General features: G+C 36.1%; 1 protein-coding gene across 2 annotated transcripts in view; it reads left to right on the top strand.

Moving 5' to 3' along the window:
* WDR75 (WD repeat domain 75) overlaps window positions 1-17655 on the top strand; it is a 38578-nt gene extending 20923 nt beyond the window's left edge. For both annotated transcript variants that reach the window (XM_067549043.1, XM_067549044.1), the window contains exons 11-23: window positions 961-1119; window positions 1616-1675; window positions 1774-1889; window positions 2551-2726; window positions 3530-3693; window positions 6276-6456; window positions 9017-9111; window positions 10260-10355; window positions 10878-11047; window positions 11681-11740; window positions 14549-14695; window positions 14782-14873; window positions 17356-17655. In XM_067549043.1, coding sequence (XP_067405144.1) covers window positions 961-1119; window positions 1616-1675; window positions 1774-1889; window positions 2551-2726; window positions 3530-3693; window positions 6276-6456; window positions 9017-9111; window positions 10260-10355; window positions 10878-11047; window positions 11681-11740; window positions 14549-14695; window positions 14782-14873; window positions 17356-17560 — 1721 coding nt within the window. In that variant the 3' untranslated portion in view covers window positions 17561-17655. The remainder of the gene's footprint in view (window positions 1-960; window positions 1120-1615; window positions 1676-1773; window positions 1890-2550; window positions 2727-3529; window positions 3694-6275; window positions 6457-9016; window positions 9112-10259; window positions 10356-10877; window positions 11048-11680; window positions 11741-14548; window positions 14696-14781; window positions 14874-17355) is intronic.
* Window positions 17656-18047: the final 392 nt, after the last annotated feature.

Genomic DNA, 18047 nt, shown 5'->3' with positions numbered 1-18047 from the left:
GGGATTTATGTCTCCAGGAAAGGGTTTTTGAGGACTTCTCGGGTGGAGTAATGGAAAGATGGAAACAGTTGTGGCTTTTTTTGTGTGCACAGCTCTATACTACTTACACAGATGCAAGGAAATCAAATGTGTAAGCATGTTTCATGCCACTATTTTGGCTGGCAGATATGACTTCAAAGATTTTCCTTCTTTGACAGTGTAAATCCTGAACCAATTGTAACCTTTTATTAAGCAAGGATCATCTGGGGAGGACGTGGGGAAATCTAAGTTCTTGTTGGAGTCAAATCCAAATTTAAAAAAAACAAGCCAGAGCTGTGGTTCTCATCCTGTGGGCTGCTTGCTGCCCAGTCAGCAAACATCTGCGACCCATGTGACATCCTTAGGGCCATCCAGGTAGTATATGCATTGTGCGGATGCGACCCACGTAACACAGAAAGAGCTGCATATGTGGTCCACAATGGTAAATAAGTTGAGAAACACTGAGCCAAAGAAATCTTATCTGGGCCCATGCTTTCCTTCCTTTGAATTTAATGGGAAAACTCCTGTTAGCTTTGCCCCACAGTATTGATCTTGCTTCTAGCCTTTTCTCCCAAGCAAGAAGCATTTTGCAGTATTTAATATTAAGTAAGGTTTCTGCTGTGTTATAATAAAAAATACTCTCTCAGGAACAGCTAATTTCATTCATTTCTTGGGGCAGTCAATTATATTTTGTAAATACCATTTTGATGCTTGTAGTAGCAGTGTTTGTCTTATTGAGTCTAAGAAGTCAGACAGGCATGTTGAGAGATTTGAGCCATTTGACCAGTCTGTGTAGCAGTGATGTATAATTTTTAACTTTGGACATAATTTAAATATAGATTGGTGTCTAGATACCATAGTGTCTAGTTAACTAGAAATATATAGATATGTCAGTTTGGACTAGTTCCTCTAACAACTATGGGTTTTTTATTGCATGTGAAGGCACCAGCCTGTTGAGTGGTGGAGTTGAGTCTGTACTGGTTCAGTGGCGTGATGGATCCGATTGTAAGAAGGAATTCCTACCCCGTTTGGGATCTACTATTGAACACATCTCAGCCTCACCGGATGGAACTTTCTATTGTACATGTCATACAGAAAATAGTAAGCCCAAACCTATTGTAATAGTATTCATTCCATAAGGAATTCATGAGCCATAGATTTATTAGAGTATATGAACTTCAGATTCACTGATTGCTATGTACACAAGTTCAAAATTCATCTGAAAAAATAGATGTTTGGTTTCTTAATTCCTATGCTAGCAACAGCTGAATTTTGTTTACAGATTGTTGAAGCTTGTAACTTAGTTTTTCCATCATAATAGTTGGTCCCAAAGATTCTGATAAGCTGGTACTTTTCTCTCTTGTTTCAGACATTCCTGTGCTGCTGACTTTACATTTGATTTTCAAGGATCTAATGTTTGTTGCAGATATATGTTGTATTTGTAGTTCATTAAGTAGTAGAATGACTTGTTTAAGAGGCATTATGGATGGGTGCATATCCTGATTTTTTCTGGCTGTAGAATATAATTAACTGTTGCTTTTTGCATGACAAGCCTTTATCTTGCCTTGCTAATTTTTGTCTGCATTTGTACATGCAGAAATAACAATCATACATAGCAACCTGAGAGTTTCTGCCGTAATTCAAGGATTAGTCAAAGGTATGTGCAACAAAAGTAAACTTTTTTCTGCTTAAAATTTTCTTCTGCAAAAAAAAAAAAAAATCACTTAGATCATTTACTATTGTTCTTCACTGCAGGCAGTGATGTCAAGACTGGTTTGGTGGTTGATCCTAGAACTAAAGCTTTGGTTCTGAATGGAAAACCTGGTCATCTGCAGTTCTATTGTCTCCAAACTGACAAACAGTTGTACAATGTAAGTTTTATACATTATTTCTGTTGTCATTTATATGACAGAATTACACTTACAATATGATGTAGGTAAGGGAGAGTAGTTAAGTAGCTATAACATAAGATTGGAATCAGTAGAGCTGTGTTCTAGTCTCAGCTTCATAAAATTACAGAGTTATAATTTGGAAAGGATATTACAGAAGTTCAAAGTGTTGCAATATATAAACATAGTAGGATTTGAAGATTTGAGTTGATTCCTTAAAGTTATGCCTTCGAACACCACTTCTTATGGTGATGGACAACTTAGAAATGAATGTAATAAGAATTAAATTGTCAAAAATCTATATATATAAAAAAAAATACCCTACACAATGGTCATTGTTGCCTTTATAAGCTAAATAAGCTAAATAATAATGAAATGAAATGAATAAGTGTATTTTGGGGTATTAACACATTTTCTGTATTATGGCCTCTACATGAGGGTGTTTGGGGTTTTTTTTCCCCCCCCAGGCATTTCTTATGTGTTGTCAGTCAGTTCCACTGTTCAGTTCCATATCCTGTCTCATTTTCAGTGGTCCTACTAATTTCCAAAACATCTTTCCTTCCACGGTGTCCTTTTTCCATGACTGACTTGTCCAAACTCTGACTTGAGCTTTAAAATTAGTTTTGCTCTTTTGATTCTCCAGCTTGATATCGTGCAGCAGGAATACATCCATCAAGTAGGTCTGAACCAGATTGACTTGGTGAAGGCTGCATTTAGTGCTCAAGGCAGCTGGTTAGCAACAGTGGAACAGCGAGAAGGAAAGGAAACTGAACTTGAATTACAGATGAAACTGTGGAACTATGATGAGCAAACACAAAGGTACTGATACTTTTATAGTGAGCCCCTAGATAGACCATGAAATATTTGACTTATTAAATATTGTGCAAATGACTAGTGTTTAGCTTTAAATAGCACTCTTATATGTGAATTGTCAGTTCTGCTTATTTTGAATTGTAGTTCTCGAAATTAACAGTTTAAACAAGTTTTTACACGCCAGTAGCAATTGGGTTTCTTTACATGTTAATACCACCTACTTGAATCTGTTTTGTCATCCTAATCTAGTATACCATTGGGCCATATTCACTGTATTGATGAATATGTAAAACCTTGCAACAGTACCCCAATGCCAATACTCACCTGGTCTTCCAGGGCCTGATTTGCTAATCTTCTGGACACCTGTAAAGATCACCTTTTTTTTTTTTCTTGCTCATTTGTGAGGGGATAGGATAGGTGTTACACAAAGTTGTTTAGCATGATAGTTACGGGTTTGGACTAAAGCTAAACTAAGCGGTTCTGTGTAATAATCGTTCTCCACATTCATCAAGTGTTAGATATTAGAAGAGGTGTCAGAGCTTAGGATGAGCACTTTTAGTCTATATATCTTAGAAATCTAAATAAATCAGAATTCTGTTCTCTGAATTACATAATTTTGTGAGGGGAGATGGTGGAGAAGAGACCTGGTAAACTAAATGTGAGAATATGTATTGGCAGAAACAAAATTCTGTTCAAACTATTTCTCCCTTTTCCAAACAACCCCCACTCTGTCCAAAAAAGAAACAGAATACAAGTCTGTTGAAAATTCAAAATGGCATACAGCTGAATTCTGGTTTTCTTCCCTACAGCTTTACTCTGAACACAAGAATAAATATGCCACATGAGAGTCATGTAACAGCTCTGTGTTTCCGTGACACAGATGAATTGAAAGATGAAACTCTTATGTTGGTAACAGCAAGCAAGGATGGTCGATTTAAGGTCTGGGTGTTAGTGGATGACTCAGATGCAGAGAGTGAGTATGACCAATACTTATTTGCTCCTATTCACCACCTTTTGAACACGTGGAAATCATAACTCTGCTCTTCTCCATCTGTGCACAGGCTCAGAAACTCAGCAGAAGTACTACATTCTCTTTGGCACACTCGAGCACAGAGTTCCATGACCATATTACATGGTTTTCCATAATTAGGAACGCAGACAAATTGGGGATGTGGTAGAGACATGAATGCATAGATCCCACTGGCCCAAAACCCTATGCAAAAGGGTACAGTGACCTTCATCCACTGCCTGTATGAGTGGCTGCAGCCCAACCTGTACTTTGTTGTTGGAAAGGAGGATTTTTTGTTTGTTTGTTCCTTTGGGCAAAGTCCCCTTATTCAGGCTTTGCTCATGAGAGCAGTATTTGGAAAGGTGGTATCCTTGTTTAATTGACTTGATCTGTTGCCACACAATGGAAAATTCTATCTGAGTTTACAGTATCTTGTAGTTAAATTCTCATCCACTCTTGCATGCTGATGTTAAACTCTGCATCCTAGAATGCATCTGGGAAAAAAATTCTGTGGATTGCACAGATGAGAAACAAAAATTGAAGACACTTCACCCACCAAAAATCATGTTGAGACGCATTTTAACACAAAGCAATAAAAGCTAAGGATTTCACAAGTTAGGGTATGTAACATCCCATAACCACACTTATGACGGGCTGCCCCATTTGGCACTTCCTTGTGCCAAAGTGTTGCCACGACATATGGCACACTTCATTTTGACTAACTTTCCTGACATTTATGTGTCAGTCTTCAGAGGTTTTCAAATATGGCTTTGACAGCAGCCTTTCAGTGATCCGCTTGCAATTTGTGTTCATTTTTGTTTTGATTGTCATAGGTGAATGGAATTTTTTTTCTGATACCATTAAGACTACATAGGTTACTCTTTCTTTTGCCAGTTTTCTATTGTTTGCCAGTAGTGAATTTCTCTGAGCCATTGGATTTAGCTGTACAATGCCTAAATATGCTGAGGTGTATATAAACAAAGATTCATATTCTTATTGCTGGCACTCATATAGCTATGTTTTATGTATTTAAACCCTTGCTACACATGTTAAGTTACTTATTGTGTGTTGTGGTCTATTAAAGGACATTTGGCAACTTACGGTCATATCTAAATGCCAACATACTTTAAGTTTTTTTAGTGTTGTCTAGGGTTAAATAACCTTAATCCTAGACTAAATCCCAGATCTATAAGCAAACACTCTTTGCTCTTAGAAACTGTGTTGGAGGGAATGCATTCTTACTCCCCTGACTTGTCTCTGTTCTTAATCATCTGTACAGCCAGGCTGCAGCCAGAAATAACTGGGTATGGATTGGAGAGGTGGATGGGGTTTAATGGTTCTTCCTGCCCCCACCATAGAGGGGTTCTGACTCCCTGAACAAGTGCCTCTTCTGCTCATATCCTACTTACTTAGAAGGGCTGTATAGAGTTCAGTGTCACAGCATGCATGGGAGTATAGAGTTGCTCTGAGCTTTGTGTATTTGCATTGTGTATTTGGTCTTGTATATGTGGGAACTGAAGGAAAAAGAGCTGCCTTGCAACAGTATAGCCAAAAAAAAATGCAGCGGTTTTTTTAATGTATGTATAGAACATCCTGTGGGCATCTCTCTTCATTTTTAGTAAAACAGATTTCTGTATCTTGCCCCCAGGTGTCACTGTTCCTTATAAAGAAACAATGTAGAAGCAAAAGAGAAATAAGAGCATGTAATAAAATATCTATCTTTTTCTGCAATTTATAAGCATGGTATAAAATATAATCCAAAATAATATTGGATAGATTCTTTTATCTGCTCTTGTATTTTCCCGCGAGTCATTCATTTCAAAATCAATTGAGAGAATATATTGTTATGGAACAAACTGGGAAATCACAAACTAGTTGCTTATCATTGAATAAGCCAGCTTTGAAGGAGAAAGCTCCTTTTGTTTTTATGGTTATTGGTAATGATGGGGGAAAGATCCACAAGAAGTTGATAGTTAACAAGGAAGTTTGCTGACAGGTTATTTTATTTTTCATGAAGCTTAAAATTCACCTGTGTATAATTAGGGATTCAGTAAAAATCAAGTATAGGTAGGTGATAGAACATTTACATTTTTAGAAATAACCTCAAATCTTTGTCCTGAAATATTCTATACTTTTTAAGGCTGTACATTTTCATTGATAATGTTCTCATTCTTTCAACATGGTGACAAGAATTAAAATTAGATTTTTCTAGTGCCCTTTTTAAAAAAAAAAAAAAAAAAAAAAAAAAATTTGCATTTCCTGTAGTTTGCATATTGAACACACACATTGCAGTGTACAAATTCCATGATGTCTTGTCTTAGTGGTTCAAGTGCAGAACCTAAAGAATGCAACGCTTACTGGGCGTTTCTTATACTGGCATGGGGAAGATTTTTAAACCCTATAAAAATGTACAATTTTCAAATGTAAATAATTTTGCTTAGAGAGTCTGAATAATACCTTAACAGGAGTGCTGCTCAGTTCCATTTAAAAGTCTTGCTATGGAAAGAAATAACAAACAAATACATATTAATTATTCAATCTAACAGAACCAAGTATGGGATGGAGCTGTGATTTTGTGGGCAGCTATCACAAGTATCCAGCTAGTAACTGCTGTTTCTCAGAAGATGGTTCTTTGCTTGCCGTTAGCTTTGAAAAAACAGTCACTGTGTGGGACTCGGATACCTGGGATCTTAAATGCACATTTTGTCATCCACCTGGAAAAATACAGTATGTAACATTGTTTATCATTTGGCTTTTTACTTTCAAGTTGAGTACTTAAAAAGGTAATTTCATCTGTAGCAATCAATGAGCACTGGTGTATGTAGTTGTACAGAGACTAAATATTTAACATTTGTATAAATCTACTCTGATTATGAGCTCTTTTAGAGTTGAGGATATTAAAATATTTGTTACGGTATTTATTTAAAGCCTGTCATGCTAAAAGTTGGACTTGTTCAGTGACTTTTCCTTAATGAAGATCAGTCCACCCAGCTCCCTTTGCTATTTCATCTACCCCTCCATCTCTCTTGTGTGACTCCTGTTCCTACACTACCTACCCATGGCCACTTCCAATGAATCAGCTCACACAGTTGCTACTGACTTTTTCCTCTTCCTTATTCCCATTATTCTACAGTGGGTGCTGAGGATGAAGGGGTAAAAGTTCATCACCCTCCCCCTTTTTCCACATCAGCCTGATCACTTTTCCACTTAAGCATGTGCATTATGACAGAAAAACTTGATTAAAAAGTCACAATACCAGATTAAACGGGTAAACTGAGAATTTGCTATTAATGTAAAACTTTTGTTTTTGTGCATCCTGGTTAACCCATATTGTAAAATATTTGCTGAGGAAGTTGTCCTAGTGTCCAATATCATTTGAGACCAAATGACTCACAAGCTAGACTCACAAGCTGTTGATCAGGATGATGTGGAAGAAAGGTCATAGCTCAGTGCTGGGGATGAGAGGAGTTGGCAATCTCACTTTCCAGTTTCCAGACTTGTGTGAAGGTACACTTCAGCTTTACCATTCCTTCAATACAGTGCCTGGATTGATCTAGCTATAAAGATGCCAGGTTGAAAAATTTGCCAAGAACCTGCTTTGTCTGAATCTGCCTTAAAAATGCTAAAGATTAACTTGAAGCATTCGCTCCATTGAATACATTTTTTAAGATATACAGTGTATTCTCCCTTCTAATTATAATGCTGTCTTTGAGAGTTGAGTAGTGGTGGTAATATGATTTTTATGGTTTGTTTTTTACTCAACAGATCAGGTTTGGAAAAGTGTTTGTAGCTTGAGAAAATAGTTTTTGCTAGGTTTGGTAATGGGTATCGCCCGTCACTATTCTCAGAGCGTTGGCCTTTTTATCTATTATCCTCTTGTCATAGGGGAACTGATATTTTTGTGATGTTCATTACTGCTGATTGATGAATACTGTGCAATTTTTCTTGAATGTACTGTCTGTCAAAGATGGTGCTCCTAGGAATGGTGACACAGTACTGCTATCAAGTATGTCACCTGCTGAGATCTAACTATTTGCAAGTGTTATGACAATCTTAAAGGGGCACTATCAGCTTAAAAATGCAAAACTCAATATTTTTTTACCTGTTGGTGTTTATGGAACCCTTTAGAACTATAACTGTAGTTCTGTGAACGTCAGCATTTTGTGTAGTGGGTCAGTTTCACTTTTTCTTCTGTATAGTCAATTTTCTGTGGGCCTCACATAATAGGGGAAAGAGATTGAGAAATATGTGACTGTAAAACAGCAGAAGCTGGCAGGAAGATTCAGGGACAGGTGTATTGTCCATAGCTATGTTAAACTTATTAAAAAAAAATTTTTTTTGACCAACTTTCAAGTTAATGATAAAACTGTAATCTTATTAACCCAGATAATTGTTTTCTCATTAACTGTGGTAGAATCTTTATGGTCTACATGCTGGTACAATGGTCAGTTTTCTGCAGGCCGGTCAATCATTTGGATGGCCTTAACTGTATTTACTGTACAGCTATGCTGTGATTAAAGGAGAGCTGTCCTTTATATTAGACCTAGAATAACTTTTGAAACACACACACACACACACTTTTTTTTTTTTTTTTTATTTTTACCTCCTAATATTAATATTAGAAATGTCATCACACACAGGCTTTTTAAAGACATAAATGCTTTCTCTTGAAGTACTGGAAATCAGGATGTTACGTCATTGTACTACTGCAAGAGAACCAGAATTTAATTAGAATTAATTGATTAGAAATAGACCAACCTAATTTTACTTTCCAATCTGAGAGATGTAATAAGGAAACAGCACTAATGGTGAAAAGTAAATTAGACTAGTAAAACTGAAAAGGAGAGAGAGAATTTTTAGTACTGTTTAGTAACACCAGGTAGGAAAACTTTAAATATAGGATTTTTTACTACACTGTGACTTCTTTAACACCCATGATTAATGGTTTATTATGACCAATGTGGGAGCAGATTTATAATGCCATCTCTTACACCCAGGTGGTGTAAAGAATGTTGTAAGTATCCATAGACACAATTGCATTTTTCTGAGATTTTTAAGATTATAACTCTTTCAAAAGGTTTACTAATATTTCTCAATGAGCCACTAGCGAGAGATCTAGAGGACTAAATTCTGCTGTTACTCCAGATAACTGAGTAGAATTTGGCTTATAATTTGAAAGGATTTAAGATTTAACTGAAAGTGTGCTTGTGATTGCTTATCTTTGTAAATTACCATTACAGAGAAGATCTAAGGCTCATTAACTTTGTTTTGGCTTTTATTCACCTAGGAACCTGTGCTTTGGGAGACTAAGTTGTTCCAAATACCTTCTTGGCACCACCAGTAGTGGTTTTCTGTGTTGCTGGAACCTGCTCAGTTGTGCAAGTAAGATCAATTTTGTTATATTAGTGAGTGTTACCTGCCAGGGCGGTACTGGTAATAGTTAGCACTTACATTTTCAGTGTGACCCAGAATACTTTCAGATTTGATTCCAAATTGACTGCCACTTAACGGCCTACTAACAGCAGGCATAATAGAGATACTTTACATATTTATTTTATATAATACTGTAGTCCATCTTTGCTCCACTAACTGACACCGTACCACATTATAAAGCCTGCAGCACTCTTGGCTGAAATGTTTGCACTTACATTTTGCCTCTTGAGGGAATTTTTTTTAGATGGAATATAATGAAGCTTAGAAAGATTACATTTTTTTATCAGTAAATGTCACTAAACAGTGATTTCACCATGCACATAAATGGGGAGAAAAGTCCCATTGATGATCGAAATTTAGATAAGCAAAAATAAGAAAAATGGTGCTTGTTTGTTTTAACGATACTTTGTATATTTTGCCATGTGATGTTGACAATTTGTGTTAACAGTTAGATTTATAACTTTCTGAACCTTGATGTCTGCTGTCACCAATAAGTATCTGACTCTCCCATAATTGCCCACAACTATGAACATTTAAATCAATAATTTTAAAAAGCTTTTAAAACCTGTAATTTTGTGCACATCACAGGGTTAGGCTCAGTACAACATAGGGGAATGAGATTAACAGCTTTCTACTGGCTAGAGAAATACCCTGTCAATATGCAAGGGTTATTTTCTATCTCCTATTCAGAGCCTACAAACTAAATCATGTTATATTGACTGGTAGTTTGGAGATCATGTGATTTAGAGAAGACTAATGAACTACATGGATTTAGGATACCAGGGTTCCAAAACATATATTGTATGCTTCCATCTATCCTATACAAATAGGACTAACGTATGCAAATCAGAGCTTAATATTTCAAAAAAATCTTCAGGTCCAGAGTGTGCACAGCAAACTTCAACTGACTAGATAATCAAACCTTTTTTTCTCTTAGCATAGCAGGACTGATATTTATCTGTTCTGACTCACCTGTGAATATTAAAGTTTGTCTGGGTCTTCTAGGCAGAGGTATAGCTATAGGTGTCTTCCTCATTTGGCCTCTTATTTAGTAAAACATCTGGCTTCCTTCCATGTCTGGTGTTTTATTTTTTTAGTGGAATGGAGTGCACAGCTCAACATCACAGTTCTGCAACCTGACCCCCTTTCAGAAAACATTGTTGCGGTCTCATGGCTCTCGGAAGGTTCAGACTGTAAGTACAAAGGTTTCCTTTGCTAGCAAAAAATTATGAAAGCGCAGCTTCCCTGCCTCCCATCCTTCCCAGAACACAGTTGGATGCTGCTTTGGCCATGTAAATATGGGGTGACTCATTCTTTCTGCATGTGGTGTTCTTAGTCGTTTCCCCACTAGCTGTGAAATAGCTGCTCCATCCCCCCTAAATTTAGGCAGTGTTTCATTGTGTATAATATATAATGTAGATAGATATAGCCTTTTAATACAACTTTTCCAGTTATTTTGCTTTGCAGAGGGGTTTAGCTTCTGTTTTAGCTCTCTGGCTGGAAACACCATGAAGGCATTATGTGCCTTCACAGGGATGGGTGCCTCCAATCATTCAGTAACATCTTACCCATCCAATGAAGGATAACTGCATACTGATTTAAGGGAGTCCCAGCCAGCTATCTTTGGCTATGACATGTGGTCCTTTGTCTAGCCCAAAAAGGGTGAGAAGAAAGTGCTTTTGTTTATTAAAAATAGAAAATATTTGTTTTGCCAGTGTTCGTATTTAAACCAAATGAGCCAAGGCCATTATGTATCCAGAGAAATGTCTGTAGAGGGAGAGTCCAGTGGGCTGTCTTCATTCCAAGAGAGGTGCCTGAATCAGTTGGCTCAGAAAAACACCAATGGTTAAGCAGATCTCAACTTTACTTCCTGACTGAAACACAGGTAAGAAGAAGTGACTGACAGGAAAGGGGGAATAAGAGAACTGTCACTTTAAAAATTTCATTCAAAATGGTGATCAAGCAATAGAAATCCAGGCCCCCAGTAGTCAGTGTAATGGGCTTCCTCTTGTGATTTCTCCTTTCAACCAGCATAAGGTATAACATGATCATTCATTTTCCATTTCCAGAAAAGTCTAACTTCTTAATTGACTGCTGTTGATTCCACTTCAATTATCCTTAGTTTTTACTGCCTCAATCAGATGAAAGAATAACAATACATAATCTGGGGATCTGTAAAGGAAACTATCACTTTCCAACACTTATCAGACTATCTTATGAACTATTTATGCAAATATTTTAAATTTCATTAAATCCACTCTTCTCTTCCCACAGCCTTATCTATCCCTTCCCCTCCCCCAAAAAATCTTCATTAAATTTAGTTTACCTGTAGTCTCTGGTTTTTCCCTTCTAATTGCTTTGTGGTTTCTGTATAAAATATGCAGTGGGGGATGACTGCTTTTGTTTCACTCAAATGGCAACTTTTCAGGCAGTGAAACTATTTTGTAAAAAATACATTGAAGTCTATAGAATATCTTACTCCATTCTATAATCTTGCTGCATCCTTCTGCATTTTTAGGATCTAATGACATTTAGCACCAAGTCCACAGAAGAGAGGCTTACACCATCAAGCAAACAGGTATTTTTATATTTATTATGATAGCTACAATGTGTAAAGGAGTTCTATATTCATTCAGACAGACACTTATTTGTCAGATATCATAAGTGTTCAGATGACCTTGATATGGAGCCAGAGATGCTAATCGAAAGGTGCAGTCATGTGTAATTTGATTATTGCTCGTTTTATAAAGACCTGTTAAAAGATGAAGTAACAAACGGCTGTCCTTTCTCCTGGCAAAAAAGTGTTATATCTGCACATATCTTAAAAGCAGTATCTTGGTATTTTAAAGTTCTATTACTTCTCAATTGTCATTGCACTGCAGCTGTCTAATATTTTTAGTTTTCTATGTTAACTTTTCTCATGTACATAATAGTGAAGAGGCTGGATTCTGTAACATCTGAAAATGATTTTTAATGTAGAGCTAGAAAAGAGCAAAAAATCATGTAGAAGTCTATTCATATTTTAGTAATGGCTCTTTGTTTTGAGTTTCATAGATAGTGATGATAAATCAAATTTCTCTGAACACTAGTGTTAATAAGTGAATTTCAAAATCACATGAGCAAGTATTGAGAGAATTTGAAATTGATATAAAGAAAGCATTCACACTGAGTGTTCCTCACTCATTAAATCAGAACAAAAACAGTACCATTTGATTTGACCAATTCCAACTAAGCAAAGCAGATAGAAGTGCAAATAGCTAGTATTCCCAAACAGTCACAATCTAAAACAAATCAGTCAAACTTAAAATAGATTTCTTAAAACCATATTCATCTGTTTTTTGAGGAAAATAGTAACTCTTTGTTTATTTATTATTCATTTATTCTTTACTCAGCTGTGCTCTAAAAGTTCAGTAGTGGTAGTACTAGTCTGAGAAGTGACGTAAAAACATTGCAGTTGGGTGTCTGACTCCATATCCAGGCTGCTCAGTTGACAAGTAAAGTGTTTGGGCTAGAAATTAGAATTACCTCCCCATGTATGCACCTGCAATCTGAAAGTAAAGCCAAATTCTTTCTAGCTCCATGCATCAACATGTGTATTAAAGTATACATTGTTAGAAGTTAATTGATGCGTGAACCAGTAGAGAATCTAGCTGGCTTTCTTGGTTGTCTTGGTGCTATACCTTTGCTGCTTCCATGTAGGGATAGAGAAGATGTGCAGGCTTAGATTTTGGGGGTTTCCATTGAGTTTGTGTGGCCCCTCTTCCTCAACTGCCTCTCTGTTTCCTTGTTAGCATGGCTTTTACAAGTGCCATGCAAGTGGCTCCACTCATCCCTGCCCCCAGACCTACTCCTCCCTGGAGGATGGGATCCAAATTGTACAGGGAAATGTTAGCTCCACAGCTTAACCCTCTTTCTCCTTGGGATCCTTGATTCATGAGGTTGGGCTAAAGGGGAAGGAAGTCACAGAAGTGATACTTCTGTCTGCTGGGCCAAGAGCCATTGCACGCCAGTCCTCTCTCCATGCGGATGGAGTGAATTGAGGTAAATCACCGATTTTTAATCATTTAAATCAGCAAGCAGCAAACCTTGTGATTTAAATAATTGGTTTTAATTATTGCTTGCTTTGTACTTTGTAGTTATTTTACTAAAGAAATGTTACTTCCCATTGGTTGGTAACCATTAAAACATGTTGAATTGCAACTAAATATAAAGCAGTTACACTAAATTTGGTCTTCTATTCGCTAACCAGGAAAATACATTAAATCTATATACACTTATTTAAGCAATTATGTAGATTAACTTACATTTATTCAACTTATTTTTTTTTATTAAGAAGCTATGTTAGAAAATGGTAAATGATTCATTTTTTATTTACTAGATTAATTTTTTTTTAATTTTTTATTTATTTGATTTGTGCCTAGCTCTATTTGGATGGAAATTCAAATTTAATTAATGCACAAAAACAATTATATTTTTTTTAAAATAAAGCTGTCTTAAATGTGCTGGATACTAAACTTTTTTCTTAAAGTTGATGAAAATATTTTTCATATTTAAAACTTGATTTATTAAACAAAAGAAATATCTGTAGCTAATGAATTGAACTGATTTTTTTGGTCACCACGTCCTTTTACTAGATTTTAGAACTAATAGATCTCATCCTCTCACGCCTAGCTTTTATTGATAGATTGGAAAGGAAAATAAGCATTTGTCTTTTCAACTCCCAGTGGGTTTCCTAACTTTGACTGAACTAGTTGAATAAACTGAAATAAAGAAAATATTTTCTCTGCCCCTGCAGAAAAGGTTACTGTTGTCAAAAGCTGGTTTAGCCCTTCAATGAATTCTGGTTCCAGGTGCTTAACCAGTGACTTTCACCAGTACAGGACAGTATGACTTTCTTTAAAACTTGGCAGCAAACAGTACTGCTTAATTTTTTTTATTTAATTTAAATGACTTTAATATCTAAGTTTGGACCTTATCAATTTTTACTCACCCTGCATGCAGAGGCAGAGGGGACAATATGCCTTTGAGTAATTGAAGTATTCAGAATGTGCACTCAAATCAGATCTCTTGAGTAGGAAGGTGCTTTTTTGTTGTTAGTCACTTTTCTGATGATAACTGAATTAAAGTTTAATGTGGAGTATAAAAATGTAAAACTTAAAGTAGAATACTCACAATATACAAGTGAATTCAACTGTATCTGAACTGTGCCGTGGTAAATTCTAAATTACTGCTGAACATTAGCATTTTGTTAGCTGTTGGTGTTAGTATGAGAGGGGGAATTCGGATTCTTGGCACTGAAATATTGTCATTTTCTTCTGCTCAGAAAGAAAAGCCTCTTTCTACTTTTAAACTACCTCTTCTTCTGTTTTTACTTTGCTCTTTCTAGCTGGCAGTAGAGGAGAGTCTCACCATGACCCCCTTTTATTTGCTGTTGGGAAAGCACAGACATCAACAACAATCAAAAGAGAATGCAGATCTTGGGACAGCAGTTGTCCAGAATCACTTAGCCCAACATTCACCTGCAGTCAAAGAGGTAACTTTGTGTGTGTAATAACCATGCGTATATAAAAGCATGAAAAATAGAACCTTAATAAAACCTCTGTTTTCTTGTCTCCTCAGCTCCTACACACTCCTGCACATGTGTTGCCATCTGCTTCTTTCCTGTGTTCTATTTTTATTAATTCAATGCTGATATCCAAGGAGAATAAAAGGTAAAAAGAGTTAGGGCTGATTGTTTACATAAGTCATATTTCAGTTGGAAAACTTCAACTAGATCCTTTTACTAAGTGTTGCAACAATTTTTCTATTTTATTCATTCCATTACTTAGCATAGTTCATAAGTGATTGTAATTAAGGTGTTGTTTCTGCAATCCCTTAAATATCTTCTAAAGCTGCTTTTTTAAATGTATAACCTTCTCCCTAAGGTGTAAGATCTTGTTAGATTGTTGTTGGAATCAATCTTTGCCAATTTATTGATGGGGGGTAGGAGGCAAGCTTCCTGGCCTCATGTAAACATAAGCAAAATTGCCTTTTTTCAGCCTTTGTTCAAGGACCAAATCTTTTTAAAATATTTTTGCATAAATGTCTGTTAGAGATTCACTGACCTTTCCATTTATTTATATTAGTAATTACACTTTGAGTGCCTGTTTATTTCTTCATACTCATTTTAGAAGTCTCAAGAAGTGAATACTGAATCCATAAAGGAGGTCTTGAAAGCAAAATGTAAATAGTTCCTTAAGTTTGGGGCAGGGAGTTCTAGGTTATTTTAATTAGGACTTAATTTATTGATAGCATTGCATAGCAACTTACAGGATTAACTGGTTTAAGAGTAATATGCAACAGTTTGGTATGTGTCTGAGATCTCTTCAATTTATATGAAGCTTGGTCCTTTGTGAGATAGATGTATGCTCTTGTAGAAAATAATCCATACAGGTTGGTGGCCTATGACAGTAATTTTGTAGTAGATTTATTAGCATGCCAAGTATGCCAAAGCCAATAAGTACTTCGTAGCCTGTTCTTGAAAACCTTTCCTACGTAAGTGAGTACCAAACAATGAATTAGATCTCCAGAGAGACCAGGTTTTTTTTTTGTTCATATTGCAATAGTGTGCAGTAGCTCAAACCAGGATTGAGCACCTTATGCATTAGGCATTTCATAAACACATGCAAAGACATACGCCAGATCGACACTACAAATCTTTGCTAGTATAGCAGTGTTGGGTAGAGGTGGGAGGGTTGTTCTATTTTGATTTTGCAACATTTCTGTGCCAACAAAGGCCCTCATGCAGATGCAGTTTTATCAGAATAAAAATGCTTTTGCCAGTATAACTAACTTCGCTCACTAAACCAGCTTAAGCTATACAGGCAACAGCACTTTTTAGTTGGTAAAAGCTGTATCTACGTTAGGTAGGTTTGTCAGTAGACCTATTCAGAATTTCTCTACAGAAAAATGTACAGCCTAACAGCTGATCCCACAGATACTTACGCATATGTGTAACATTACTCGCAGGATATACTATTATAATCAATGGGTGTATCCAAATAAGTAAAGTTTCACATGAGTATAAGCATTTGTAGGCTTGGGCTCTGAAGAAAGTCTGTGATGTTCAAATATATCAAAATTTTATAAATACATATACATGCAAATATTTATGCACTTTATTTTGATGTCAGTATCCACATCTGCCTGTCAATGGTGTATAACTTACATTATGCACATGTACACAAAATATACGCATATGTAATTTATATTAATATATTATGTATATAGCGTTTGTGATAGAGCTCTTAATTCCGTGATGAGTATAAGTGATGAGTAGAGGATGTCCATGTTATTTGCAAGCAGTGAGTTAATGCAGGTCATCCCAGACAAGTTCCAATAATGCCTTCCCACAATATGCAGCTGAAGGTCAGCTGCACAAGTGAAGGAGTGTGAGCGGGGGAGGGAAGGACAAACTATAAGCAATAACTTATTTTAAGTTTCTCTGAAAAGTTGACTTAATGATTTTTCTAGACTTAGAAATGTTGCAACTTTAAGGTCTGATATCTCTGCATTTCTCAGGACTGAAAGATTATAATGTGTCCCGTTGGGAGGGTGGAACTCACTCTTCTAATGGTTTAAAACACCCATTTCTAGTCCTGTAAAATCATGAGATTATACCTTATACTAATATAATATGGAGAAAAGAAACATGTCTCTGGCAATCTGATTTCAAATAGAATGGCAGGTATTTCAAAGTGTTCAAGGGTTTGGATTGTAGTAATAAATCCAGGAGAAATGGATTAGTGGGTGAGACAAGCAAAGTGTGTGGTACATGCAATTTATCATATAGCTGTTCAGTTTAAGAGATTGTTCTAGTGATCATTAAAGCCAATGGGAATTTTCCCATTGATTTTAAAGGACATTGGATCAAACCCAAATATTAGTCGTCATATAGATTTTGTGGTTATGTGTGTGTATATGTGTTAGATATGCTGAGTAATCTGTTTAAATTGTAAGTTACTGGGGGCACATCTTTTCCTTGTAAGTAAAGTATCTAGGGCTCTTGCAATGCTACATAGTCATATAAAATACATACAAAAATTCATCTGCATAGACACTTTAACTCAGAATCATGATTTAGTATCAAAACCATATTCTCCTGTGGTAGAATATGCTGATGATCTCTCTTCCCTCTATCCTCCCACTTTAAAGTGCTGAAGAAGTGGCTGGTGAAGTTGAAATGGACAGTGAAAAAGCAGAGGATGAATCAGATGAGGATGTAGAGTTTACTGAGATGGAACCAGATACAAATCCTACAGAGATTTTGGGTGAAACTACACCTAAACTGTCTAAATCTCAGGAAAAAGAACTGCGAAAGATAAGAAGAATGGACTACAGTTGGATAACTGCTCTCTAGAAACATCAAGACATCTTGCATTTTATATTTTGTATATGAATTTAAATAGTATGTTAGTGGATTAAATACTGTGTTCTACTGAAAAGCTTTTTCAATCCTTTGTCATAAGTTGTTTTTTTTTTAATTGGATTCTAATATCTAATGTAAAAGGAAGTATTTTGCACTTTTAATACATTTTAGTTAAGAAAGGAAGGCTGATCTTGGGACTAAAGCACAAGATCTGAGTTCTGTCCTCAGCTTTGTCTCAGACGCACTGTGACCTCAAACAATTGTCTGTTTGTTCTCCAACCTGTAAAATGTTAGACAATGCACTTGATTCAATTCTGCATTACAAAGGGATAGGGTAGCTTTTTCCAACCAGGGTTTCTATGGATTCCCAACCACACTTTATAGCAGCTGCTGCTATTTTTTATATTGGAACTCCTGGTAACCCCAGTTGGGGATCAGGGTCCCATTGTGAAGCACTGTACAGGCAAATAAGATAAAA

This window comes from Emydura macquarii, unplaced genomic scaffold (genome assembly GCF_026122565.2).
Source record: "Emydura macquarii macquarii isolate MOO-44397 ecotype Brisbane River unplaced genomic scaffold, CSIRO-AGI_Emac_v2 contig_1253, whole genome shotgun sequence".
Classification (NCBI taxonomy): Eukaryota; Metazoa; Chordata; order Testudines; family Chelidae; genus Emydura; species Emydura macquarii.
The sequence above is the reverse complement of the archived record's forward strand: the minus strand, read 5'-3'. Positions and strand labels throughout refer to the sequence as shown.